Source organism: Pseudopipra pipra, chromosome 19 (assembly GCF_036250125.1).
Source record: "Pseudopipra pipra isolate bDixPip1 chromosome 19, bDixPip1.hap1, whole genome shotgun sequence".
In the NCBI taxonomy this organism is placed as follows: domain Eukaryota; kingdom Metazoa; phylum Chordata; class Aves; order Passeriformes; family Pipridae; genus Pseudopipra; species Pseudopipra pipra.
In genome coordinates this window covers 2,052,215-2,079,789 of record NC_087567.1, presented here as the reverse complement: position 1 = coordinate 2,079,789, position 27,575 = coordinate 2,052,215, and the positions used below count along the sequence as shown (strand labels likewise).

General features: G+C 46.8%; 1 protein-coding gene across 4 annotated transcripts in view; it reads left to right on the top strand.

The window, feature by feature from the left end:
• Positions 1–815: 815 nt before the first annotated feature.
• MYH10 (myosin heavy chain 10) overlaps positions 816–27,575 on the top strand; it is a 101,675-nt gene continuing 74,915 nt past the window's right edge. For 2 of the 4 annotated variants that reach the window (XM_064675631.1, XM_064675630.1), the window contains exons 1-3: positions 816–880; positions 3,326–3,703; positions 16,778–16,934. In XM_064675631.1, the coding sequence (XP_064531701.1) occupies positions 3,359–3,703; positions 16,778–16,934 (502 nt within the window). In that variant the 5' untranslated portion in view covers positions 816–880; positions 3,326–3,358. The remainder of the gene's footprint in view (positions 881–3,325; positions 3,704–16,777; positions 16,935–27,575) is intronic. The other 2 variants (XM_064675628.1, XM_064675629.1) reach the window with 2 other exon arrangements.

Here is a 27,575-nt window from a genome sequence, read left to right as displayed (position 1 = left end):
AAGGCTTTGGAAAGGGCCAGGCGAGGCCATCGCGTTGCTCAAGCCTCCATCCCCATCTCCCCCCTGCAGCAGTGCTGGAGCTCGCGGTCCAGCAGCCCCCGAGAGACCCCCGAAACCCACCCGGCACCGGCGAGGCGGAGAGACCCTCAGCGGGGCAGCAAATGGCCCTTTTAGCGCTGCTGCACCTCCTGCCACCCCACCCGACCCAGAGAAGGTGCCGGGCAAAGGGGCGAGAGCCCGAAAACCCTCAGGGTGATGTTTGAGGTGGGGAAAAGCAGTGGCTGTGCCGGGCGGGCCGGGGCTGGAGGGGCTGCACGGGCGGGACCTCGCGTGTGTGTGACCGTGCGGGGAGTGCCGCGGGACCGCTCCCCGGGCGCTGCGAGCGAGGGGGAGCCGGACCGGGAGCGGCTCTGTCTGAGGGGAGAGGGGGGGCAGGCGCGCTCCCGCCGCCCCGCGCCGCAGCGCCGGGCACGCGCCCCCCGCACCGCCCGTGCTGCAGCGGGGGGCGGGGTCCGCGCCATGACGGACGCGGGAGGCACCCAATGAGCGCGGGGCTGCGGGGTGACGGCGACCAATGGAAGCCGAGCGGGGGCGGGGCGAGGCGCGGTGGGGGCGGGCCCCGCGGCGCGGCGTGCGGAGGTTGCTATGGCTGTGGCCGCAGAGCGGCCGCGCCGCGGACCAATGGGGGCGCGCGAGGAGGCTGACGGGCGGGCGCCCGGGCCAATGGGGACGCGGCGCGCGGCGCGGGGGGCGGGGCCGGCGCGCAGGGGCGGCGGGGCCGGCGCGGCGCTAAAGGAGCGCGGCGGGCGCGGGGCGGAGCGGGCGCGGCGGAGCCGGCGGGAGGGCGGCGGGAGGGCGGGCGGCGGCCGGCGCTGCACAGGTGAGGCGGCGGGGCCGGCCGGGGGCACCGCGGCGCTGCGAACCGGGGGGGGAGCGCTCGGAGGGGCCCGCCCGCGGCGGGGGTGTGGCGGGGGCGGCGGGCCCGCCACACAAAGACCCCCTTGTCGGGCCGCCTGCCCGCGCCGCCCGGCGCTGCCGCCGAGGGGAGGGGGCGGTTTGCGGCCATTTTCTGCCTTCGCCGCGGGCGCGGGGCGGGGGGCGCGGGGATGCGGCCGCGCCGGGCCCCGCCGGGCCGAGCCCGCCGCCGCCTCTTTGTCCTTCGGGCCCGGCGAGGGGCAGCGCGGCCGCGGCCCCCGCGCGGCTCCTCGGGCCGGCCCTGCCCCGGGGGTGCCCCGGCCCCGGCGTGTCTTCCCTGCCCCCCGCTTTGCGTCGGGGGCTTTTTTTGGGTGTTTTTCCCCTTTATTCGCACGTCGGCTGCGGGGAGTGCTGGATTCCTGCATGAGAAATGCGCTCATTTGTGTGTTTCATTTGAATGCCATTGTTAGCGGAGGAGCCCTGGGCAGGGTGAGCTGGGGCTCGCTCGCCTTCTGCAGAGGGGCTTTTGTGATGGGCTTGGTGGGGTTGGAAGCCCGGGGGCGAGAATGACCCTGGAGCCGCCTGTGGTCCCCCGATGTTTGGGTCTGTCCCTCAGGGACTGGGGTAAAGCCAGTTCCCCCGTTCATACGTGACCGGTGTGTGCAGTTATGTATGAACGCATTCATTTCACTCCTCAGCCTTTAATTCCGCGGGGGGAACGGTAATGATTGATTTTGCCGCGTTAGCTTTATTTGACCTTCAGGTTTCGCTGCCTCTCGGTGTGTGAGAACCGAGCCTGAGCTTATCTCGGATGCCTTTGACTGTGTCACACCTGGAGCGCTCGGGACCAACACGGAGGTGCATTGGCACACGAGGGTGGCACCGGCGTTCCCAGGGCTTTGTTGGAACTTGGGCTGTGCTCTGGCACAGTCGCCTTCCTCGTTCGGGGTTGGAGGCTCAGCTGTTGAATCTATGGGCTTCTTGAGCCGGGTGTAGCCTTCCTTGACTAATATCTTTATTTTCATGGTGGAGGAGTCCAGCTATTACTGAACGTATCCCCTCAACGATTCCTTCTTTCTTCATGGGAATTTTCTCTCAGAGGCTCTTCTGAAATACTTTTAATGTTGAGTCATCATATCTTGATTTGAATTAAGCTGTCTGTGGTAACCGGGCTGCTCCTCACACCTCGGAAGGGTTGGGTGACTTCACGCTTGCTTTACATCGAAGTTGGACAGTGTAACAAATCTCTCTGCCGTAGATGGAGACACAATTATCCTATTTAATTACATGCTCTGCCAAGGAGGGTTGGGTTGCCAGAGCACGTGCTGTGGTAGGAAAGGTGACAAATGCAGTTTGGGAAACCTCCCTGGTTTTCTTCCCAAGTTGACCTTTAGGTTACCTGGTGGAAAAAGCTGATGTAACATTCTTCAGCAGAGGAGATGTCGCGTGTGTGTGACAAACCAAGATATTTAACGTGTTACCAACGAAGATGTTTGATAGCCTGAGTATGAGGGGTCAGGCTTGACCTTTCTGCTCTCAGGGAGTTCCAGATGAACCCTCCAGCTCCAAGAATCCTGGCTGTGACAGCAGAGCCCAGGGAAGGGGCAGGGCCCTCTCTTGGATAGAGGCAGGTAAAATGAGTGTGCAGGGGCTCTTGTCAGTCAGCAGTTTTTCTTTCCCCTTCAAATTACCCGTGGAGCTGTTGGAAAATCCAGCATCAGCCCTTGCAGTGTCTTGAGCCTCGAGGTAAACTTGAGATCTGGAGACATTTTTTTTGGAATATGGTGATGTCAGCACTCAGGACTGAGAACAGGAGCAGGCTGTGGAAATGCAGAGTCTCATGTTTTTCAGGAAGAATATGATCAAGGTTTAGCTGCCTTAATGTCTTGCAGAAACTCCAAGTGTCCTAAGTTCTTGTCTGTAGTTGAGAATCCACATTTTAAAACACGTTCTGGTTTCTGCAGCCAGCCACCCAGTGAGCAGATTTATGGTTTTGTATCTATCTCTGTATTTTTTTTTTCGCTGTTCCGTTGCAGCTGTTAGAATTTTTACTAACAAAATTCTGCTTAATTTGCTCTTCTTCCTTATCTCAGTCCAGGACACAGGGCTGTGATTTTCCTGCTTGCAGCTCTCACACGTGCTGCAGTGTCTCACCCTGGCTGGTGCACACTTAGAACCAGTTCATACTGGCTTTCCTGCACTGGGTTTGGAGGATACTTTTGTCTGGCAGTTGGTTTGTGCAGGGCTGCTGTGTGAACAGGGGCTTCTCTAGACTCTGGGAGAGAGAACTGATGCTGCTTCTTCCAGGGAAGATGCAGATATTGGTTGTGGATCATTTGACTGCTGTGGCCCTGCGTGGGTCAGAGCCTTGTTTGTAACCTGCTCTTTGCTTTTCCCTCTCCAATCACAGGGTAACTGAGAGAGGGCACCTTCGCTTCCCACCATGGCACAGAGGTTGGGACAGGAGGATCCAGAGAGGTACCTCTTCGTGGATAGGGCTGTGATCTACAACCCTGCCACCCAGGCTGACTGGACTGCCAAAAAGTTGGTGTGGATCCCCTCGGAGCGCCACGGCTTCGAGGCAGCCAGCATCAAGGAGGAGAAGGGGGATGAGGTGTTGGTGGAACTGGCAGAGAATGGGAAGAAAGCACTAGTCAATAAAGATGATGTTCAGAAGATGAATCCTCCCAAGTTCTCTAAAGTGGAAGACATGGCAGAATTAACCTGTTTGAATGAAGCCTCTGTATTGCACAACTTAAAGGATCGCTATTACTCTGGGCTCATCTATGTAAGTACTAATTATTAGTGTCATTCTGGGTGCTAATTCAGCTGAACTGTCCTGGTTCCCATCCCTTTGCTGTGTGAAACAGAGGGAATGGGTCACATCTGTGATTTGACAGCCTAAATACTTGTGTCCCTGCCATTTACATTAGTCCAAAGCCTTTTTCCATGCTGTGTACAGGTCAAGGACTCTGTCATAAAACAAATGATATAATTCTGTGAGTGTCTTCTAGCAACAGGATGTGAAATGGCAGCTCCAGGGGCTCTGCTTGTGCTGCTCCTTGGAGCACTTGTCTCACGTGCTGAGCTGACCCAGTGAGCAGTGGCAGGTTGGTGTGAGCTGAGGGAGATGACAGACCCCCACTTTGCTGAACTGCTGTGTTTAGTTGCTCCTGTGAACGAGCACATGTCGTGTTTTAACTTGCTGCACATTAAAAGTGGCAATAAGAGGCCCTGCTGTTAGTTAAAAGCTGAAGTTGGAGAGTGCCGGGAGTGCAAAATGTCTTTTTGGAACTGAATATCAACATAGTGGCCAGGAAAGAATGTGTTGGAGTGCTTAAAATAAACCAATAAGATAAAGCTTTTTTTTTCCCAGTGGTTTTGAAGCACTAATTGAACATCTGGCTTATCACCATCTTGCCCTAGAGTTGGGAATCAGAGCACTGGTGGTGCTGTCTGACCCTGCTCCTCCCTTGGACACTGTCCCAGGTCTTTCCTGTACAGTTCAGAGCAGCTCCTGGTCTCTTGGCAAACTGATGGCACAGTGATTTGTTGGGTCAGGGAGTCATGAAAATCTACAAGGAGACTTTCTGTCCTAAAAGAAACTGGAACATCTCCTTAAATGCTTGGTTCACTTTAAAAACACTTGTCCTGAAGCTTAAATCCATTTTATTTAGTCCTGCAAGTTGGCTCATTTTTCCCCTCCATCAAGGTATTAATGAAGGTATCATTTAATTTTTTGCTTGGTAATGTTTGGACTTACTAAAAATTATATGCAACTTCAAAATCCTTTGTTTTATATTTGTTCTTCTTTGTCAGCTCCCTCTGTGGGTTTATGGTTTTTGCCCTTCCAAGGCCTTAAACCAAAGTGTTTACAGCAGAGCTCAGTGAAAAATACTTCTGGAATGATTTCTGCATTAGGAAACTAATTGGATAATAAGTAGGGACTGGATTGAAAACTAAAAGTAAACAAGGTTGATAGGTCAAAAGTTTTCAGTCTGTGTATCAATGCTAATGATGGCTGTTATGAAATTCATTACAGCTCTTATAACCCTATTTCATTGTGAAGGTTAAAAGCTGAGGGCCTTAAATGTCACAGCAAACTCTAGTCCAAGGACTGCACAGAGGAAACCCAGCCAGAAATGGCTCTGGAGGATGTGTGAGAACCTGTCACTGTACACACACGGGGGATCCAGGGCTGTGTTACTCTGGGTGGCTGACAGTCCTCCCTTTCTGAAGGACTGGCTGATCACATATGTGGAGTTTGTGGTACTCTGCAGGTGATATACCTTTTTTTTTTTCTTCCCCACCACTTCCCAAAGGTACTCCCTGCTTTCATTCTTTCCCTGTTGAGGCAGACTCTGGAACTTGGTTCTTGGCCTTGTGATGCTGCTGCCACAGAGGGGGATTAGTGCATCTGACCTGTCTGCCCCCAGGCTGGAAGGAGTTGGTTGGGATTGAGGAGCTCATGGGTTTGTTGGCCTTTACTGGAAGGCTGAATTACAGGGACATTGCTGGAGGATGCTGCTGGTACCAAGAATAATGGCTCAGTGCAGCTGGAATAATGGCTGCTTGTCTCAAATTAAAGCTCAGCTTAGTTTTTGGAGGTGGGGGAAAGAGCAGTGGTGAGAAGTGTTGGAGTAAAGGCTGAATGCTGCACAGATCCACAGACCATAGAGAAACTTCCTCAAGAGCTCAAGCTGGGGGTGTTTTTAGTGTAGTTCTGTCAGGGATTGCTAAACCCCAGGAATGTGGCACTGCCATTGCTGCTGGCACAGCCCAGAGCCATTGCCTGCAATTCCTGCTGATGTTTGCCTGGTGTAAGGAAAAGAGCCAAAGTTAACTGAGCTGAAGTCAGTTCTGGTGGTTTGGCCACGACATGAGCTGGTTAAAGGTATGTTTTGATTTCCACATAGTACTCCCATAATAACCAAACTGAAATCTTACATTTTGCTGTTGGTCTCGGGCAGTTGAGGTGGAGGTGGTGAATCTGATTTAAATTTGCCAAAAGGCAGAGTGCAGTGTTGCCTTTCTAGGAAGTGGCAGGTGAAAGAATGTCAACTGAAGTAGCCACGTTTCCTTTCAGTCCCTAGAAAGGAAACAACCAGTTGAGGGAGTTGGCTGGTGGGCCCAGTCATCTGTCTGTAATCTGCTGCTCCAGGGTGACTCTGCTGGAGGAACAGGGAGGCTGACTAAAGCTGGCTGGTGACCTGGGCAGTGATGCTCATTCCACCCAGAGTTTCATGTGACATCCAAGTAGGGATGGCCAGGAGCTTCTGGAACTTCTACCATCTCCCAGGCTGCCAAGTGACCCGAGCTGGGGCTCTGAGTCTCGTCACTGGGCCGTGGGAGATGAACACAAATGGAGAACGTGGAGGATCAGTGGCTTGGAAAAACGTATCAGTGCTTGGTCCTGTCTTTTTGTGCTCTGTTCATGACAGCACAGGAGATGTAAAGGCAGCAGGACTTGTATAAGAACTGCTGGGAAGGATGGTTGTGTGTAAACTGTAGTGATCCCAGTTTTGCTTTGGAGATGAAATAATTTCTTGCTCCACTTTTACCATTGCCTGTTCTATTGCTTGCCACAAGATTTGAGTGTAACAAGAATGTGTTATAAACATTCTTTCCTAGAGAAGCTGTATTACCTTTGCAGCAAATCCTTTTGAATAAATATATATATTCTCTCCCCATATATATTTTAATCTCTGAGAATGGGTAAATCTGTCATTATGACTTTGTGCACTTGGACTTTTCTCCTTAACCTGTCAGTGAATCTGAGTCCTTGAGATCTCTGCTCATGTTTGAGGCTTGGTTTTCATCAAGTACAAAGTGCTGGTTCTGTGAAGGTGCAGCCACCTACAGCAGGTGTTTTGTTTGTTTTCTCATTACTTTTACCTTGGCTGTGAGTTTTCACTCTTTGTTGTGTTTCATAGCTGAACTCTCCCAAATCTTGAGCTTTTCTAGGGGTATCAGCATTTCTTATGAATCATTTGAGCCACTAATGCTCTGAATTGGTCTCATATCTTACTGGAGTGGCAGCTTCTTGTGTATTTTGGTTACTGCATATGCCTGTGAACTGTTGATTCTTCAGCTTCATGTAAAACTGGACTATTCTGCCTGCCCTGCTTTGGAGTGGCCAACTTTAATCCTGGCTTCAGCCTGTGTTGGGTGATATCCTTCAGCTGTAGATCAGGAACTGGGGGTAGTTCATTGGAAGGGCACTCAGGAGGAATTCCCAGAGGGTTTAGGAGATCCTTTGAAGATTTGGAATAAACATGATTTTGCTCAGACTGGTTTTGTGGTGGTTGTTGAATATGCCATGATAAGCTGAGTTCCAGATCCCTTTCTGGGGGTGTTGCTTTAAGAGAGGAGTCTAGTTCTAGTCAGAAGTTTTAGGTCACCGAGGGCTGTAGCCTGAGTGAGGAAACATCTCTCTTTGTACAAGATCTGCATGTAAAATGCCACTGTGGAGGCTTCTAGGTAGATTTGGATTTCTACTTAAGTCAGCAAAAGATGATCTCATGGGTGGGGAATAATCTTTGACTCAGACAATGAAATGGAGAAATGCAATCCCCTGGAAGGAGTGGATGTTGGGAGTCCCTCAGCCTTGGAGGCTACTGAGTTTCAAGACCCCCCCCCTTGACTTAATGCTTTGTCACAAGCTGTGATAAGACAAGATTGCTGCTCCAATAATTCTCCCTGTTAATGCTGCAGGAGCTTTGGGGGTTTCATGAACCAGCTTCCAAGCTCTTCCTGGTCCAATGTGGCCTTTGAGTGTGGGAACTCCCGGGCTGGGATTTCCAGCCTGCTGTGCTGGGAGCTGGGGGGGCTCAGAGCAGCTCTGCTGTGCTGGGAGCTGGGGGGGCTCAGAGCAGCTCTGCTGTGCTGGGAGCTGGGGGGGCTCAGAGCAGCTCTGCTGTGCTGGGAGCTGGGGGGGCTCAGAGCAGCTCTGCTGTGGCTCACAGGTCTGTGGTGCCAGGGGGGGCTGAGCCAAAGCTGCCTCCTTCAGCTGCAATCCTGGAAAAGGGAGATGCTTCAAATGGGTCTCTGGTGTTGGTGGGAAGGGTTGGGAAGTGGCAGAGGAGATAAGAAGGAGGATTTAGTCTGAAAATAGAGTGCCAGGAGGACAGATGCTGCACTTGGCAATAGACAGGGGAGATCCTTGGGTGCTTTGGAGAGCTACAAATCAAGTCTGAGAGCTGCTAAGGAGTGTTTGGTGTAGGAAGAGGTGTTTTCTCCATCTTGGTACCTTTGCACTTCAATATTAACAATGTATTTATTGGCTTCAGTCTATTCAGAAAAGCAAAGCTCATGTACAGGCATGTCAGTTATGTTCAAAATGAAGCTTTTACTCAAAGTTTACTACCTAATTTGACTCATGGCTGATCTGAAGGAAAGAATGGTGTCAATAATTTTTAAAAACACATTTAAGTAGTTTTTTACCATTTTGTTTGTGAGGGACTGTCTGGTTTGTGTGCAGCTTGAGAGTCCTCTTCTTTCACTTCAGAGCAAGATGATTCTCTTTTCTTTTTGAATGTAATTTTGACATAGACTCTTCCTCTTCTAGACCTACAAAAAGCAAAGTTGTTCCTACTCACTCTGTTATTTCAATGCTTTGTTAGGCAGCATTCTGAATTTTGAGTTTCTAAATCATGAAACATTAGAGTGGTTTGGGTTGGAAGGCACCTTAAAGCTCATTTCTTTCCAACCTCTTGCCATGGTCAGGGTCACCCTCCACTAGTCCTGGTGACTCAGAAGCCCCATCCAACCTGGCTCTTAAAAAAGCCCATGAAAAGCATTTTTTTTTTTTTTAAATCAAAATACAGGTAGTGGATCAGGAGTGTAAATACACCTCATTTCTGCTTAAATGGAAAGCAGCTTGTTCTTGGTACTGCAGACCCTGGCTGGAATAGGAATGAATAAGCTGATGGCTGTTAACACTGCTAAGGCAGGGCTGGGTGACACTTTTCCCAGCAATTCAAAGCTCTGCTTGTGGTCAGCACCTCTTTTGATGGCAAGAAAGACCCTTCCATTCCACTTTTAAAGCATATTTTAAATTGAAAAACCATGAACTTATGAATATCTTGTTAACAGAAGTATTTTGGCAAACCCAGATGGGTGCTCTGGCACACACACTGGCAGGGTGGATCCTGTGCAGCTTTGGCACAAGGTACTGATTTTCCAGAGAAATCTAACATCCAAATTGCAGATGGCTGTATTTTAATGGGCTGACTGGTAAGTGCAGGTGAAATGTCTGAAAAGTTCTGGGATACACAACATTTTGCCCACTCAATGGGTCTATAAACGTTTGAGTTTGATGATCTTTTCAAATTGAAATATTATCTGGGAGGCTCAGAAAATCTCTTGTACAGTCAGAAGTTCCCACTCCTGTACCCACTGCAGCAGGATGGGATGAAGGAATTGCTCACTCAGATGTGGGGTGTAATTAAGCCACAGTAAAAACTAAGATATTTAAAATCCAGTGGGCTTTATAAAAACCTATTTAAAAAAATGTTACTGTTGCCACATCTGTTGTAGGCCCGGCTTTCCTGGAGGAAGTCCCTTGCCCACAGTTGATGGTGTGGCTTTCTGATACCCCCATAAATCATTGGAACTGCTCCTTAACTCCTTCCTGACCTCATTCAGTCAGGAGGATTCAAATGAGCAGAATTTCTCAGCTGCTGGACTTGTGTTCCCCTGCCGCAGTCTCCGGGTGGCCTCTGGCACGTGTGGGTGGGGTGGGATGTTGGGGAGCCCATGGCCTGACTCTGGATGCTCAGGTGGAGAGTTGGAGCTGGGGACATGGACCTGAGACGTGTGTGCTGCAGGGGAGGTCGAGTTAGAGCTGACTGGTTGTGCTGCTCCTTGAGGAAGGATGAAAAGCTGGTGGAGCCCCTTGAGGAAAGGGTTACATTCAGCTCCAAACTCCAGTGAACTGGGCATTATCTTACCTGCCTGCTCCTCCACGGTTAATTTTTTACAGAAACTTTGGGAAAAGGGTTTTGAAGCTGTTTCTGTGAGGTTGAGAGCTCCTGGAACCCTCCTGCTGGTTCCTACTCTCCTTGCAGATGACTGCTGGGTTTTTCTTTCCACCAGTGAAGAGGAAAACGTGCTCACTATAGTGCAAGTTAAAATACTTCAGCAGGTATTTTTCTGATAATTGCAAGTGTTACCTCTGTAATTGGCCTGCAATCCTTTCTTTCAATTTTAATGTACTTTCCATTTTACTGGAGCAGAAGAGGGAAAGAATGAGAAATATGCCACAGTCCCCAGTTCCAGAGCCTGCTGTGGGTGGGAGCTCTGGTAATACTGCACTTGTCTATAAGCTATTCCTTCTGTTAAGCTGCTGCCTCCTGTGAGGCCAGAGTGTAACCTAGAACAATCTGTGGTATTACATAAGCTTCTGTGTTCTAATTGCTTTAATTTTCCTGCTGGTCCAGTTGAGAATGTTTCACATTACTGAGCGTCAAAGATGGGTATTAAAAGAAAACTGCAAGAAATAGAGTTTGTTGCTTGATTCCATCTTTTCCTTGACACAGACCAGTCACTGGATCTAATACCCAGCATGTGGCAGAAGAAATGCTGGGCTTCACACTGGAAGTGTTGCTTTGACACAAGAACTTGTTTTCACATCGACTCTTGATTTTTGGAAGACTCATAAGTGTGATTAAGTTGAAGGAGCTCTTTGCAGGGTTTCAGTTTGTTAGAAATGTCAGAGGGACTGAAGGGAAATCAGTCAATTCCCTCCTTGCCCTGAGGCAAGCAGAGCTGTGAAAAAGTGCATGTTCTTGTCAAATATTCAGTTTCTGTAAAAACAGGTAGCTTAACAGCCTGAAAAGGAGCAGCAGTTTGGGTTCTGGACTCCTGTTGAAGTGCTCAGTGGAATGCTTTGTGCTGTAGGACAAGCTGTGTGCCTGCACCAGAACTCATGGTAGCCTGTGTAAAGCTGTTTGTAGAGCAGTCAAGCTCCAACATGCAGCTGTACAGGAGCCCTGTGAAAGGATATTAATACTCCTCTGGCCCTGGTGCAACCTCAGATCATGTTTTAGCTCTGAGCAGTTGCTGTCTGAGTGGCTGTGACCCTGGGCCTGTCTGGGAGAGCTGGAGAGCTCACTGAGCAGGGTAGAACCTGCACTGCTGATCCACTGTGGGGTTTTCTCCTTTGAACACATCTCCTGACAGCTGTCAGTGTGAAAATACAGCACTGCTGAGCCTCTGTTCAGCTCCAGCTGTAGAGAATATCTCCAGACAAGTCATCCACAGCATGGGCTGGGCTTTGTCATGAATAACTGGTGTATGTGTTGTGCTCCTTCCTCTTCTCACTCCCTTCCTCAGTTTTCCTGAGGAACAGTGGCTCTTGTCCCCCAGCCTCTCTGACCTGAGGTTCCCACTACTCCACAGGGGATTCCTTACCCTTGATTCCAACTTTGTGGGTACTGTTGTTTGTTGTGGTTGTTTATTTTTTGTTTTAATCCAGCAGTTTGGGCTTGTGCAGAGATGTCTGGGTTATTTTCTAGGTTCTTATCTTGGCTGTACCCTGGCCAGGGAGACTGGGGGTGGTGGCTGGGGGCTGCCCCTGCCCTGAGGGGCAGCTGGGTTGGAGCTGGGCAGGGGCAGAGAACATGTCCCACCCCAGGGCACAACCTCACCTTTCTCCTCCCTGAGACTGAAGAGCTGCCTGCCCTGCTTTGAGACTTGAATTTAAGATTGGATAACTTTAGGAGAAAAGGTTCTACATGGGAAAACTATGTCCAGCTCAGAGAACTCAGTAGGTCCTGGAGTGTGGGATGGGGGTCTGTAACCTCAGGAAGGGAAGCCAGGCAAGAAAATGCTACAATGAGGCAATTTATCAACTGGAGAATGTGCTCTACTCCAGTAGTTATGGGATACTGCTTAAAACATGTAATGCTTGCTAGGCTGGAAACTGCTGGTTTCTATTTCAGGTAATAATGAGAGATGTGTAGATGTTTACTTACTTCAGCTTAATTATTGATGTAGTAATAGAATAAATCTGTCAGATTTTATATCTGAAGAATTGGAGATAAATGTTGAGCCTGCATGCTCAGGTGATGCAAACTGATTGTTACAAATTCCAAAACTTTACCTGCATCTTTCTAATGTGGTGCTTTAAAGGCCTTTTGATGTTGTGGCAGAAGAAACCAAGCTAACAGTCATAACAGCATGTTCCTGGATCCAGGAACTGCAAAGCTGAGCTGTTAATCCAAGGAATCGTCCCAGGCTTTTGACCCTTAACACCTCCATCTGTGTCTGCACAGGGAAGGTGTGATATGGTTTTAAGGGAAGACAGGCCAGGAAAGCCCACACTCTGGATTTAGAGCCTGAGCTCCCACGTGCTTTCACCTGGGAATCACACACTCTGCTTGCCAGTTGTTCATTTAATGCACCTCTCTCTCAGGCTGTGGGAATAAAATGGAGTTTTCAAACAGGCCAGGCCAGGAACCTGAACTCTGCAGTCTGGGACAGCTCACCAAAACCCATATTACTCAATGATAAACTACTGGATAAAGGCTGTAAGCATCTGGAAACCTTCAAACTCCACACTTAGTGTCCTGAGGGAGAGCTTGTGTACCAAACCTCTGTCAGAGCACTCCTTTACTGTTTGTCTCTGGAGCCTTGCCTGGAGTTTGCATTCACAGAGTCACAGGATGTTCTGAGTTGGAAGGGACCACAAGGATCATGGCATTCAGCTCTGAAGTGAATGGCCCACGAGAGGATCAAACCCACACCGTGGTGTTTTAGCATCATGCTCTGACCAGCTGAGCTCATCCCAGGTTATTCCATGTGCTGTTGCTGTTGGTTGATGCTGCCTGCAGCCTGGTCCTGGCTAAAGCAGCAATGTGTGTTTCAAGCAACCAGCTTGTTCCCAGCTGATCCCATGAGCTCAAGGTGAATCAGCACCTTTACTTGCCTCTCAGTTCTTAACATACCTGTCAGCTGAAAAATGAGTGAAGTCTGGTTCTTCCTCCAGACTGGGTGGTTACTGGAGCTGTCAGTGCTGATCCCAGCTCCAGTTCCCATCAGACACTTCCATCAGAGTCCATGTACTGCAGCATAGTATTCATTAAACAGTGTCCATTTATTTAAGCAGGTGTGCAAGTTCTGATAATTCTTCCCATGGCTGCTCACCAGGAAGCTTTATGAGGGGTGTAAAACAATCTCAGCCTACTTTTCATGTGTTCAGTTTGCATGCAAAAAGCCCTTGCCTCCAATCTGCTGCCTTGGGTACAGTGATGTACTGTGAGACTTGCAGTTATTTTATAACTCTATAAGATTTTTGTACCATTTACCTCCCTCCCAGTTAAATTTGGCTCAATAAAACCATCTCTTCTGTGTTTCTCTGCCTGCCAAGCCCTGAACACAGCCCTCCAATATGTTCAGACATTGCTTTCTGCGATAGATGACGGTCAGGAAATTTGGGAACTGTGTGGGAAAGCTCAGCTCCATCTTCCTTTGATTAAATTAGGGCTGTGCAGTGTGGTGGTGTTTTGGAGAAAGTGTGATTTTTAAACTCTGCAGGGAGAATGAACTGGGTGGCAACTGTGAAGGGAGTCAGGGTGTTGGAGTTCAAGGTGCTGTGTGTGAGGAGCTGTGTCGTGGCACAGACTGAATGGTCTGGGATAAAAGCCACTCCTTTAGGTTTAGTTTCAAATAATGAACCCCAGCACTGGTGAAAGGTAGAATTTTGTGCTTCATAAGGTCTAATTTGTCCCTGTTCAATACAGAGCCTCTTAAATTAACCTTTTTCATTTGCCCAGGACATTTGCTGGTCTTCTCTAGATTGACAGAGTTATGTTGGCATCGTTGGGCTTTGCTTATTCTGGTCGTTCCAGGTTCACAGGTCCATCCAATTCCTGCTTCAGGAGAGAGTCTGGAAAGGCTCCCAGGTTAGGGATCATCCATACAGGTCTGAAGGATTGTTAATTTTATTTTTATAAATTATTAATTCTTTGTGTAGTTAAATAGTAACATTTACTCTGTGTCTGTGCTGGGGAAATAAAAGGTGCCAAAGTAACTGGGGGGAAGAGAGAAGGATCATCTTCAAGCAGCTGTTCTAGCCTAACACTTAAGGGTTTTTTTCTTTAATTACTTATCAGTTTGTTCATGTCAGGGGAAGGGCAGTGATTTTAGGTATAAAACAACAGCTTTCTGTTGGGAACATAAAAGGCCAAAAGAGGTGGTAAAAGTTTTGGATGAATTTGCAGAGCAATAGAGTATTGCTTTTGAAAGAGTGACTGTAATGTAGCTGGTTTATTCAACACCACCCTTAGAGCTTAACCAGTCACTGGTTTGGGAGTTGCTGTCCTTGGTAAGATGAGGAACAGGTAAATTGGAGGTCTGTGAAGCTGGGTGGGTGAAAACCAGAGCAGGCTCAGGAGCACTGACTGGGAGTCCAGAATCATCCCAGAGGCATCTGCTGGATTCTGCACACGTTGGTGCCATTACACTGGTCAGGGCTGTGTGGGGACAGGTCTGGAGTGGGCTCTGGCTGTGGGGATTCCTTTGTCTGGAGCAGATCTCCCCCAGTAACTCGGTGTGTCGTGGGCTGTGGCTGCACTGCAGGAGCACAGTGGAGGTGCTGCTCAGGGATCCTGAGCTGGGCTCAGTGGACATGGGCCTTTTTCCTGGTTATCCATATTTGAAGACTAGACTGGAAACCAGGCTTGTGGTAGTTCTTGATGCCTCTGTGTCACCAGGAGTGATGACAGAGGTGTGTGGGTGCCCTCAGCTGAGCGCAGGGAAGTTGGCTGGCCAGGAATGGAGGTCCAGTGCTCATCAGTTAATTGGCTCCTTGGCTGGTTGTACCACGCTGTTAAAATAACTGTCCTGCCTTCCCTCTCCCTTTCAATATCACCAGTGATGAGGAATAAGTTTGGGCAGGGAACTGATTATTACCAACCCTTTCTTTTTGAAATTTGTCTTCAGTTGTATCCAGCTTGCTCAGTTACTGCAAAGGGGCTGATGGTGGCAAGAGGGACAGAGGTAGGACCATGTGGCTGGAAAGGAACTGCTCACTTGCCAACAGCCCCATGTTATGTTGAGTTAATAACTGATAAGTTGCTCTTTATGCTTGGATCAGTTGACCTGATAACATCTGTGTCCTTTCTCTTGGGAAATAAATACCTTATTTAGATGGTAAGGCCCTGCAGTGCTTATCATCCAGCAGATCTGCCCAAAGCACAGGGAGTATTTTCCTGTAAGGACATAAAATGTCCCTATGTCAGGACATCTGGCATAAACCCAAGTTCTTTTTCTTTGCTGATGGTGCTCCTGGCTCAGTTCAGAGATCACCTTCTGTTTGTCTTTCCAGAATCCCTTTTAGGTGCAGAAAGAACAGGGCACCATTTCCTGCAACTAAAATCTTTTATTCTTAAAAAAAAAAAGGCAGATCAGAACTTTCAGCTACTGTGATGATACAAATGTAGCAGAAATACTTTTTAAAATTGACTAATATTATAAAAATCATGAGTTACCTGCTCAGTATTCTGGGCTCTGAAGAGCTGTTAATGCTCTGCTTATCCTCCATTCCTTCTCTCCTCCATTCCTTCTCTCCTCCATTCCTTCTCTCCTCCATTCCTTCTCTCCTCCATTCCTTCTCTCCTCCATTCCTTCTCTCAACCTGCAAAGGTAAGAAGCATGGTTTTCCTGACATTTTCAAAGATACCTCCTGTTTCTGTCAAACCTGGTCTCTCCTGCCCACGTTCCTGAGCTGGGAGTTGCACTGACCAAAAAGAACACACTGTCAAAGCAGGTGATGAGGTAACGGTGAATGGAGAGGTTTTGCTTTCTTTAGAGCCCTCAGTTTTAGTTGCTGCTGAAAAGGCAGAGCCATCCAGATGCCTTGGATTAGGGAAACTCCCTGGGTGAGCTCTGCTGTGTGCAGGGTGTCTGTCTGGGAGCTCAGCCTTTGATCCCGAGCCAGGCCCTGCTGGTCTGTCCCTCCCACAGAACCCAGTGTCAGTGGTGCCTCTGTGAGTTCTTCTGCCATGGCTGTTCCTGTGATAACTTCCTTATGAATAACTTGTGTGGAGCAGAGCTGGAGCTGTTCTGGAGGAGGTGATACTTGGATCACAGGGAAGTGTGGCCCTATGGGCATCTCTTCAGTGTGGGCTCAATTCTGTAGCACTTGAGGCGTGTTTTGATTCAAAAAAATGCCTCAATGAGAGTCAGTGGAATCAGCAGTGCACAGTCTGTGCTGGGTGCCTGGATATTCTGGGAGTCCTGGTACTTGTGTGGGGTGTCAGCTCTGAAGGCAGGCTGTGAGATGTCTGCAGTGCCAGGCTGTCCATCAGCTGGGCTGGGGTGGGGAGGGAATGACCCCCCTGTGGGATTGAAAGGGCTGATGAGCAGGAAGGACATACAGATATGAGACAATAACAGCACAGCAGAAACAGGAGTGGTTTGAAATAGGCTTTTCCCTCATTCAGGTTATTTAATAGAGCAGTGGAGATTATCAGTTCCTTCAAAAATGAAAATACCCTGGAATGCACATTTTACCGAAGGAGTTGAACATCAAAAGGTGTCCATAAACCCTGAAACTTGGCAAACGGGAGGGACATTTAAATGTCTGTGGGAAAGAGATCAGATGCTCCTCTTCAAATTTACCTACGCTTATTATCTTTAAATTACTTTTTATGCAGGTAATTAAAGAGCCTTTTAAGAGAACTAGAAACTAATAATTTGAATATAGCATGCACTTTGAGTTGCTCTACAAAAAGGACTTCAATTTTGTTTTAAGATAAATATTACAGAACCTGTGAAAAAAGCTTTTTTGTTCTTTATGACTCTATTTCAATACTGTTTACTAACAGAAATGTTTGTGTTTTTGTTTTTTTTTTCCCAGACCTATTCAGGGCTGTTCTGTGTAGTTATAAATCCTTACAAGAACCTCCCGATTTACTCAGAAAACATTATTGAGATGTACAGAGGGAAGAAGCGCCATGAGATGCCACCGCACATCTATGCGATCTCCGAGTCTGCCTACAGGTGCATGCTGCAAGGTAAGGGCCAGCTAATTGGTGCTTAACACTTAATTGGCAACTCTTTAACGATCCTACAACCCTTATCCAGCTACACAGTAATTTCTAACGCAGTCAGAATCTTTTTTAGTGCTTAAAGGGAGGGGGAGAAAACGGTCTTTGTGTGACTCGCTGGGGCGCAGCAGCAAAGGGACACTGACTGGGCTCTGGAAGTTGTAGCTGAAATACTTTGTTCTTAAAAAAAGAAGGGATAAGATTCATGTCAAAAGATGTGAGTGCACTGGCTTTGGATGAAGGAAGAGTGAAAGAAGTGTGATTGAAAAGGGAGAGCTGTAGAGGTGTTGTTTTGGCAGCTGACAATCTGAAGTGACAGTGGAACAACAGTGTGTTTGAGTTCAAAAAGAGGTCGAGGAAATGCTTAACCTTGAAGGAGGTTTTTTTTCCTCCAAACTGATATGTGTCATGTCTGTAGTAAAATAGAGAGTGAGTTAGTGGGGGGCTCATGCTTTGAATTTTGGCTTTAATTTTGTGCTGGACAAACATGAAAACTGAATCTGACACGATCTAAATCTGTTGAAACAAACACATGTCGAACTTGCAGAGTTGCACTTCTGACATAGTATTTTGGAAACACAGCTCATACTATCCAATATTGATTCCTTTTAGGGGCCTGTTTACAGATATGGGAACACACCAGCATGTTGTATGTAGAAAAGTGTGTGTAAAGAGACAGGTCTGTGTTTTCTGCTGTAGGGGTAGATGATCTGGAAGGAAGGTAAAAGCTGTTTGACCTAGTTCACACAAACTGAGAAAAAGCTGTTTCTGCTACCAGGTTAACCAACCACTTAAATGTTAATCTTCTTTTTTAAAAGCAGTTTATGCCTTTAAATAAGTCACATCAGTCTTTGTTTCTTCAGTTGTGACTTTGTCTCTGGGGCTGCTTAATAATAAACTGCAGGTTGCCGAGTGCTCTTTCACCCCAGGAGAGCTGGGCTGTCACAGTGGGGTGATGCAGGGACAGGCAGCAAATTGGGGCCACCAAGAGTTGTCCTGCTTCCCAGTGGATATTTGGGACTCTGTTTTCACATGTATTTGTGAAAGAAAAACTCTGACCTCTTGACAGGAACAGCTCTAACAGCTCAGGTCAGAGGACCCCTAATAACGACACTATGTGGAAGAATAGAGCAAACCTTAAGATTATTTTATAGTAGCAGTCTCAAGTGGTTTGTGGATAAGGGCCTCCCTCTCTGAAAGCACAGTATCTCTTGAAATTATCTCAAGAACGTTTGAGAAGTTCTTGAGACAAATGTCCTCTAAAAAAGTAAGTCAATGTCAGTAGTTCCCACACTGCAGGTGCTCTATATATTTGCTCACATACTGCTGGTACTGATTTGTGTCTCTGGGGATCTTGCTACATGGACAGATGCTCCTATTTTTGGAAGATGGAATTAAAAAAAAATTGACATAGTGGTATATGTTTGGTTACAGGCCTCTTTTCTTTCCTTACTCATGCATGGAGGTTTATATTTCATATCAAATCTTTGTCTGTGTTTGCTTTCTTTTTGATCTCGATAGTCTGAATTCTTTTCATTTGAAAGAATGAAGGCATAGATTGAAATAAGAACAGATGAAACCCATGCAATGAGATCCATTCATTAGGGAATAACTTGTTTAAGCTTAACTAAATCTGTAGTGCCCTTCACCTGTAGGGAGCTACTCCCTGTTTATTTTAGGGAGTGTTTGCAGGAGCCCCTGGACTTCTCACTGATGGTTTGTGTCCACAGTTACATTGCAAGGATAAGTTCAAACTCTGTTTGTGGTGAGGGTGACTGGTGTTTGTATCAGGTGGGGTGAGTGGAGAGCCCTGGCACTGCCCCTGCTCCAGGCTGGTCCCTCTGTGCTCCCAGAGCCTCTGGATGGGCCCTGATGTAGAGGGAGACACTTGGGCACATCAGGGAACTGAATGGAAATCTCCATATAAATAAAACTTGCAGTTAAAACAAGTGAGGTTTTCTAGTCATCAGAGCCCCAAATAATGCTCATCTTAACAGTAGCAGGTTTTTTAAAATATATGTAAGAATTTTTTTTCAGGGAGCATCTTGGATATATGAAGTGCCTTTGATAGTCTCAGCTTTTGATGTGATTTGTGACCTCACCATTAGTATCTGTGACAGGGTAAGAATTTTGTTGCCCATAAGCTGCCAAACAATGCATATTTCTGTGTGTTGGTAAGACAGCACTTTTTGAAATACATTCTTGCTCTTGTAAACACAAATGCAGTGTCTTTCGTTGCAAATGACCACTGGGAACAGTCCCATGAAAGCTCCTCTGAGATACTGGTTCCTAGTTTTTCCTGAAGTTTGCTGAGTACTTATAGCTTTATATGTTTACTCTTAAGCACATCCCATTATTCCACTTATTTTCTGATCAGCAGTGGCAACCCAAGGTCAGCTGCTGAGGGTAAGGAGAGATGGGTTTTCCCTGCCAGCCAAGTAACTAACATGATGTACAAAATGTCTTTAATCCTCTAGCTGTGCCTTATGTTTTACCAGGCATTCAGTCTCTAACGAAACAGCAAAGGTGGATCAGAAACTTTTGGCTGGTAGAAATAGGTCTCTATACCAAGAAGTATCTGGATTAATCAAAATGCTTCAGATTAAATCATCAGAGATCTCTGCAAGCATTTATTTGCAGTGCAATCCTTGATCAAAATGCTTTTCCTGATAAGTTACTAACTCATATTTATAAAACTGTTCTACAGTTCTTATCTGTGTTTGTAGCTGCTTTGGGAGATAGAGATGGGCTGGTAAAGAGAGGGGTGGGGAGATGAGTTTTTCCAGTGTTATTGCAAGTACTGTAACAGTGTTGCTGTTACAGTACATTCATAGGCTGCTTTTGATATGGATGACTTGTGTTTCCAGTACTTGACATCTGAAGTTTAATTATTAGGATTCAAACCTGAAGTTGAAACCATAGGAATGCAATTCCTTTGGATAACATGACCTTACCCTTATAGAAATATCTTGGCCACTAATTTGGATTAATGAAAGTGGTTGGCTGGATTTTCCTGGCTGGTTCAGTGGTGTTTTCTTCAGTATAATCATGTTTACTTTCCTTGCAGCTAATCACAAACTACTCATTTTCTGGGTGTTTGTGAGCTTTGTTTACAGTGATTAACAGGATACCTGGACCAGAGCTGTGACTCAGAGCAATCTAATTTCTTAAAAGACAATTTTTCTGTGCAGAGAATCGGGCTCAGTGAGTAAAGTTTCACTCAGTGTCTTGATGATTTTATGTATTTAGTTCAGAGCATGGATGGTCACAGCTCAACTTCCAGTTTCTGCTAATAAATAAAATAATATTTGTGTTTAAACAGGAAAATGGAGATTTCTGTTTAGATTATGAAAGAAAGGTTTTTTGGTGAGCAGAAACTGCTGATCTCAATAGTTACTTCTTGTCTTAAACATTGCTGGAAACACTCCATTTTGTGAAACTGGGGGTATAAATGGATCCCTGCCCTTCTGCTCTCTGGTAGAAAAGCCTGTAGGGAAACATTGTGAACTGCCAACCATCAAACCCTGCTCTGTTCTTGGCCCCTCAAAGAGTTTCCTGTCTGGGGGGACCTCTGGCCCCTCGGGCTGCCCAGGTCAGACCTCCCCCTGCCCTCTGGGGAGGGGAACAATGGGCTGGAAATCAGGTTCAGGGCTTGTCAGACACAGAGGGCAAAGGGGCAGAGCTCTGAGCAGAGAACACGTCCCAGGAGCCAAGTTTGCCGTGGTGGAAAGGGAATGGTGTTCCCTGGAGGTGGAATGAATTGGTGTGAGCTGCCACAGGACAGGGAGGAGCAGAATTGTTTCTCAGAGTGTTGCAGATGAGCACTTTGGAGGGGGGCAGCTGTGATTCACCAGGAATTTGGGGCGAGTTTTGCAAGGAAAAGCAAAACTCACTCATGGCTCCATCTCAGTGCTGCCTTTTTCTGTAAGGCTTGTATTAAAGCCTGGGTTCAACGTGGTCTTATTTAAAACAAGCAAGACTTAGACTGCATTCTAGTTATGCCAGTCAGGATTTCTGTCCAGGAAAAGACTCATTACCCAGTGCCTTGACCGCACAGATAATAACCTGCAATTCAGCTTTACATACTGGATTTCCCCTCTCCTTCCCCGTGTAATTATTTTTCAAAGGGCTGCGGTGGGAGGGTGTAACTTCACAGGTGGTTTAGTGGATTTCTCCTGTGCTTTCCCTTCATTTCCCTAAGGAGATGTTGGAGCAGTGAGTGCCCATATCCCAGAGGCTCCAGGGGGGATGGATTGCTTGGCCCCGGGCAGGAATCAAGCCCAGCAGTGAGGAGGGCTGGCCTTGGCTCCACAAAACAGTGCTAGGCTGAGTTTTTCACAGCTCCTGGACAGTTGACATGGTCATAAGGAATTGGTGTCCTAATCCCTTGACCTTAATTCTGTTTGGTAATACAATTTGCAAGACTTGCTGGTGTTCTTCAGTCCTGCTGAAAATTATTGGCAGTAAGAATTTGCCATGGATTGGGATTTTCTTTAAGGAAATGAATTCTGTAGGTCTGACAGCTCATCTGTGACTATATTTTACCAGCAAGGGAGACTTGATTGTGCAAAAGCAGAACTAATGAATTTTTCTGTATTCCTTTACCATACTTCACTTTTCACTTTTCCCTCCTCCCTTCCAGTTTCCCCACTGTATTTCTAGAGGAAGTATGGCTTTTTTTTATGATGCCTCTTTATTCATTGGTATGAAAGTGCTTTAGAAGAAATATTAAGGGAAAACTTGTTGGCTTTTTGCTACTAAAGACCAACTTGCCTGCCAATATTACTCTGGTATAATTATGCTTAGTCTCTCCTTTTTATCCTGTTTCCCTGAGGACATCTTGATGAGCACCAAATTAGCACTGATATTTTGGGACTGCCTTTAATCCTGTTGCAGAGAAGGTTTATCGGAAACAGCGTAATACACTTGGTGTTGGAGGAGCCAGAACTGCCTACAGGTGCAATACTTCTCCCTTAAAACCATCATATTGATCTGTATTTGTAGTTAATCTTGATTTAAGTCCTCCCTTGGGGGGCATATCCACCCCCAGGTACGGAAAATAAGAATCGAAACTAAAATATGACAACTCTTTTCTTCAAAGGCCTATTAAATCTTCAAATGGAAGAGGAAAAAATTGCTCTGAGTCTAAAAAGCCTGGGAGTGATGGCTGACATTCTCTGTGTGAGGAATATGTGGAACCTGATATATATGCCATTAATGTTCTTGGTATTTTCATTACATCTTGACTTACCAAAAGGGGTCCCCGAGGCCTTTTAACTGGTTACAAAGTGCAGGAGAACCATCCCAGCAGAACTGGCTGCTTGGGAAATGTCATGGCAAGGATTTATAGGTCTCTTTATTGTTACACTCCAAGCTCTGGGTTTTCACTTTGTCCAGTCAGACTGTGTGGAATATAAATACTGAGGCAGCAGTAACATTAGCACCGAGATTGGCTTGTGTACAGGAGTGTAACATGCAGTGGCTGGGGGGAGGGAAAGGGATTCTTGAAGCAAGAAATGAAGTAGAAAAAAACTGAAACAGTCTCCTGTCTCGTTATTTTTGAATTTGAAATAAAATGAGAAATACTTCTGTCAGCTGAACTTGTTTTGCAATATTCCATCTCCTTCCCCTTGCTCCTCAATTCTGTCTCTTGACATTAAACCTGTGTGCTCCAGAGACTGAGTTATTGTCATGATTTAAATGACTGCACCTTGCTTGGCCATCTGTGAATGGCATCAGTAGCAAGTCCTTAGTGGACAGACTCAGTTGAACTTAATTTCTAGAACTAGGTTATGGTACCCTATAATTTCTTTTTCTTATTTTTTTTTTTATTGTTGGAAAAGTTTAATGCTTAGTTAGTACTTGACAACAGATACTGACCTTTGGCCTTCTCTGGGTCAAAATGTGACTGGATCCCTGTTTGTTGGGGTTCAGCCTCAGGGCTGGGCACTTAATTAGGCATGATGATGATATTTACAGTGAGCAACTCTCTCCTTAAGGCTCAGTTGCTCAGAAGTGTTACTTGAAGTGGTTGACATAATTTGTTTTTTTGTCTAACTTCAGTAACTTTCTTCTGTTTAAAAATGAGACAGGAGTGACAATTACATAAAGAATTCTTGGTTTTTTGAGTGTCTTGGCTGTTTTCTCCCCGTTTCTGAAGTGCAGCTCTGAACAGAGGAGCCAGTTCCATGGGGTTTTTTTGGTTGATATTCTGGGCATCCGGGGATGACTTTTAATTTTAAAACTTGCTATGCAAGCTGGCCTCATAATTGAATTGTGACTGTGCCTACAGACAGGAATTCAAGCCTAAGTGCATCCAACTTGGGAAATCATTCATGAGATGAATCATTTCGTGCGATTACTCAGCCCAGCACCTGCTTCTGCAGCAAAGCTTTAGTTGAAATTAAACTTTTATTTCTAGGTAGTTGTGAAATGGATAATTCGCTTCTGCTTGGCTTAAGCCTTCAGCTGACATGCACAGGCAATAATGCCTGGATGTAACAAAAACTTAAATGTGTTCTGATCCTGACAGCCCTGCTGGGTGCTGCTGGTGTTTGTCACCGGTGTCTGCATTCCTCTGGGGGGCTGAACTACGTGTAGCTGTGCCATAACTGCTGCTGCCAGCAACTGCAGGAGCTCCTTTTTCCTCCCCCATCCTCTTGACTTCTATTTCTTTGTTATACTCTGGGAAGGAAGCAATAAGCAGCAGAGTGATGTTCAGCCCTTAGCGAGTGGAGAGAACTGGTGAGAGGCTTTGACCCCAGGGTCACATCACCAACACAATGCCAATTTATATCCCAGTATGTCTCCAGCTTCCTTTCTCTTGTCCTGACCTGCTCTCAGGTATTTGGCTGCTTAGGGACTCCTGACAGACTTGGTGTGCCTTCCCCAGCCATTCAGAGTTGCAAGGTTTTGTGCTTCTTAAGTACTGTTTCATAGCTCATGGTGAATAAAAGCTCGTGGCTTTGTCATTACTCTGAGGCATTAAAATTCTTCTTGTTCTGGGGCTTTTTCAGAGGGATGGTAAAGCCATCAGGTGATGTGTAGAAGGAAAACCCAGAAAAAGCCGAAAAAAAGTGTGACTATTTCTTTGTGTGTCTGCTGTGAAGTTGCTCAGGGAAGTTCTCGTGCTGGGAATGATCCTTTGAGGAAAATACCAGGGAATCACTCCCAAACTGAAAGGTTAGTAAACAGAAAAATGATGGTAGCAAGCTGCAAGAACCAAATTCCTAATTTCAGAGGTGGAAGAGCTGATGGACTGTGCTGCATGGAAACATTTGGCACAAAGCATTCAGTACCAAAGCAGCCAGATGTGAGTTAGTGGGTGCCATCTCTGAGAGTCCTGCTCAGGTTTGGGAGTCTGGAGACCAGTATCATCATCATCAGCTTTCCAAAAGTAATTTGACAGTGATCCTACCCAGAGGCTTGCAAGTAACTGCAGTGTGAGAAAAGGCAAAGAGCTGGTTAAAGACGGGCCAATCTTGTCCATTGTTTCTGCTTTTCATGGTTTGGAGACCCTGGAACCTGGACTCATCTGCTTATGCTTCTTGTTATAAATGTCTTGCTTGGGACAGAGAGGGGGTTGTGAGGGGATTCTTGGCTCATATTGTTATCCAGGGTAGCAAAAACGAGTTTGGTGTGAAGAACTGTAGCTCAGAGTGTCCAAGAGGCTAAAATAGGATGTGAGGCTCCATGTGACCCACAGAGCACTGCTGTGCATGGGGGTTGTGAATTGTGTTAGTGGTGTTGGAGCTGTTACTGCTTCAGTGGGAGCTGTAGGGATGAACCAGATCCATATGCAACCATCAACCATGGTTGTAAATGTATAATGTAAATGTAAATATATACAATATAGTACAACATATTACATTCTTTCTGTTTTTGTAATACCTAGACTGACAATACACCCCAAGCCCAGGAACAGGCTGGGTGGGAATGGACTCAGAGTAGCCCTGAGCAGAAGGACTTGGGGCTTCTCAAGAAGCTCAGTGTGCCCTGGCCTTGTGCTCTGGCAGCCCAGAACCCCCCCGTGCCCTGGGCTGATCCCCCAGCGTGGGCAGAGGGCAGGGGGGGATTGTGCCCCTCTGCCCCTCAGGTGAGACCCCCCTGCAGAGCTGCTCCAGCCCTGGGGAACAGCACAGGGAGGACATGGAGCTGCTGGAGAGAGTCCAGAGGAGGCACCAAGAGGATCAGAGGGATGGAGAGACCTGTGATTGTTCAGCCTGGAGAAGAGAAGGCTCTGGGGAGACCTGAGAGCCCCTTCCAGTGCCTAAAGGGGCTCCAAGAGAGCTGGAGAGGGACTTGGAACAAGGGCCTGGAGAGACAGGACGAAGGGAATGGCTTCCCACTGACAGAGGGCAGGGGGATGGGATATTAGCAAGAAATTCTTGGCTGTGAGGGTGGGGAGGCCCTGGCACAGGTTGCCCAGAGAAGCTGTGGCTGCCCCATCCCTGGAAGTGTCCAAGGCCAGGTTGGATGGGGCTTGGAGCAACCTGGGCTGGTGGAAGGTGTCCCTGCCCATGGCAGGGGGTTGGAATCTCTGAGGCCTTTTCCAACCCAAGCAGTTCTATGATTTTCTCTTTCTCTGCACTTTGTACAGCCCTGCCCTGCCCTGCTTTGGGTGCAGAGGAAATGGGACAGGACACGTTGGAAAAACAACCAAATGAATAAAACTCAGTAAGGAAATGATAATTCAGGTCAGATGTAACTGAGGTCTAAATCTGAAGTGGCACAGGGAGAGGGTGATCTTCCCCCACCTCATCTCTTCCTATGCAGGAACAAAGAGTCATTGCTGGAGATTTGCAGATGACGTGTTCAAAACAACAAAAAGAAGCAATTTTTGTAACAGCATTGCTGAAGTGTGCTAGTCTGTGCCTCAGGATATAGTGGGGGCTGAAAGGCTGTGTGAGAAATACATGAATTCTGAGGTTAATGGATTGGGAAATTGCAGGGGAATCTGATGGCTGACATGAAAGTCTTGTGGGGATCATCCTTACTTGCTATTTTTGGTCCTTGCTGTTGGTGTGGATACTGATTCCAATTCTGTGTGGTCTGTCTTGCCCTGTGAGTAACTTTAGTTTGTAATCTGTGCATAAAAGTGATGTGAGTTAAATGGTCATGGCCTGTGTGTTCCTAACACTGGAGGGTTGGGATGGGTTCCTGTGCCCCTCCCTGTGCAGGAGGGGACAGGTAGGAGGGCAGCAATCTGCTGCCACTGGCTTTTTGGAAGCTGTTGGCACTTGGAAACTGTAGCACAGTTGTTAGTTTATTATGAGTACATGGAGCTTAGTTAGTCTGTATTGGGTGCTTTCCATCAGTGGTATTTCTGAAGTGTTCAACAGGCCAAGGAGAGGCAACTGGTAAAATGTCATTGCATCTCTTTTTAAAGCAGAAGTTGATCCTGGTGACATTCAGCATCTCAAATGAAATACAATTAAAAGATGAGGTTTAGTTTTTCTTCACAAAGCCACGGGGGAACATTGCCTTCAGTACAGGAATGAGTTCACAGTAGTTACTGGGTCAAAAATTCCTACAGTGATTATCCTCTTTCCTGCATCCTTGTTTTTCACATACTTGGCTGGAAGAAAGGTGGCATTAGGTGCTGAAAATGGGTGGGGAAGGGTTGTTGGTGGGGAGGTGCTGCTCCTGTTTCTCTCCTGCTTCAACAGGGAGATGTTATCCCCCCTTAGTGCAATATACACTTGGTTATTGATGGAAACAGTATTAAAACAACAATCAAAGGCATTTGGTAACCAGTGAGGGTTTCTGAGGGAAGGGTTCCTTCAGTCACCAGCATATCTGTGTGAAACTGCAGGTTGGGTAGTGTTTTGGACTTGCAGGAACTATGTTTGTGTCAGGCCTGTGTGCTCAAGAGAGAGAGAAAAGGGGATTTTAAGGATTTCCCCCCGTAAATAATATAAGGAATATATGATGCATATGTTTAGATGGCAAAGGGGAGAGGAAAATGCCTGTGTGTGTGCACAAATGCATGTGAATAAAAGCTCTTTTGACCTTAAAGAGCTAAAGGTCAACACCTTTCCTCCAAAGGAAAGGAGGTCTGAATATACCTGTGACTCTTCCTTAAAAGCTGGTGGATGGATTTATATTGTGCAATTTCAAATTGTTGTGCTGAAATAGAGTTTGAGCACTTAGTGGTGATTCAGGCACGAGAGGGTGGGAATGTGGTGTTTGTCCTCTGACTTGTTGAACTTTAAAAACTATGCAGACTCAAGCCTAAACCAAATCTGTGTTTAAAATACAAGAAAGAGGAATCAACTTGGGTCTTTTGAGGAAAGGATTTTAGTGTTTGAACTGTCTCATCCAAGATATCCCTTCCCACTCCCTCCAAATCTTAATTGTAGGCAAATGTTCAGCTTGACCACACACAGCACATGAGGTGGGTTGTGCTGAACTTTTCCACACTCATGTGGTGGCCTCAGCTGTAAAGTGAGGGAAGCTCATGAGCTTTTCTCTCCTGAGGCTGTTAACAGTGGCTTTTGCATGTTCTCTTGGGAAAGTGCTTTGGAACTTCTTGTGGTGCTCAGTGCTTGGAAAGGTAGTAACTTGACCCCAGTGCTGAAGAGCAGAGGTGCAAGGAGTTCATGCAGC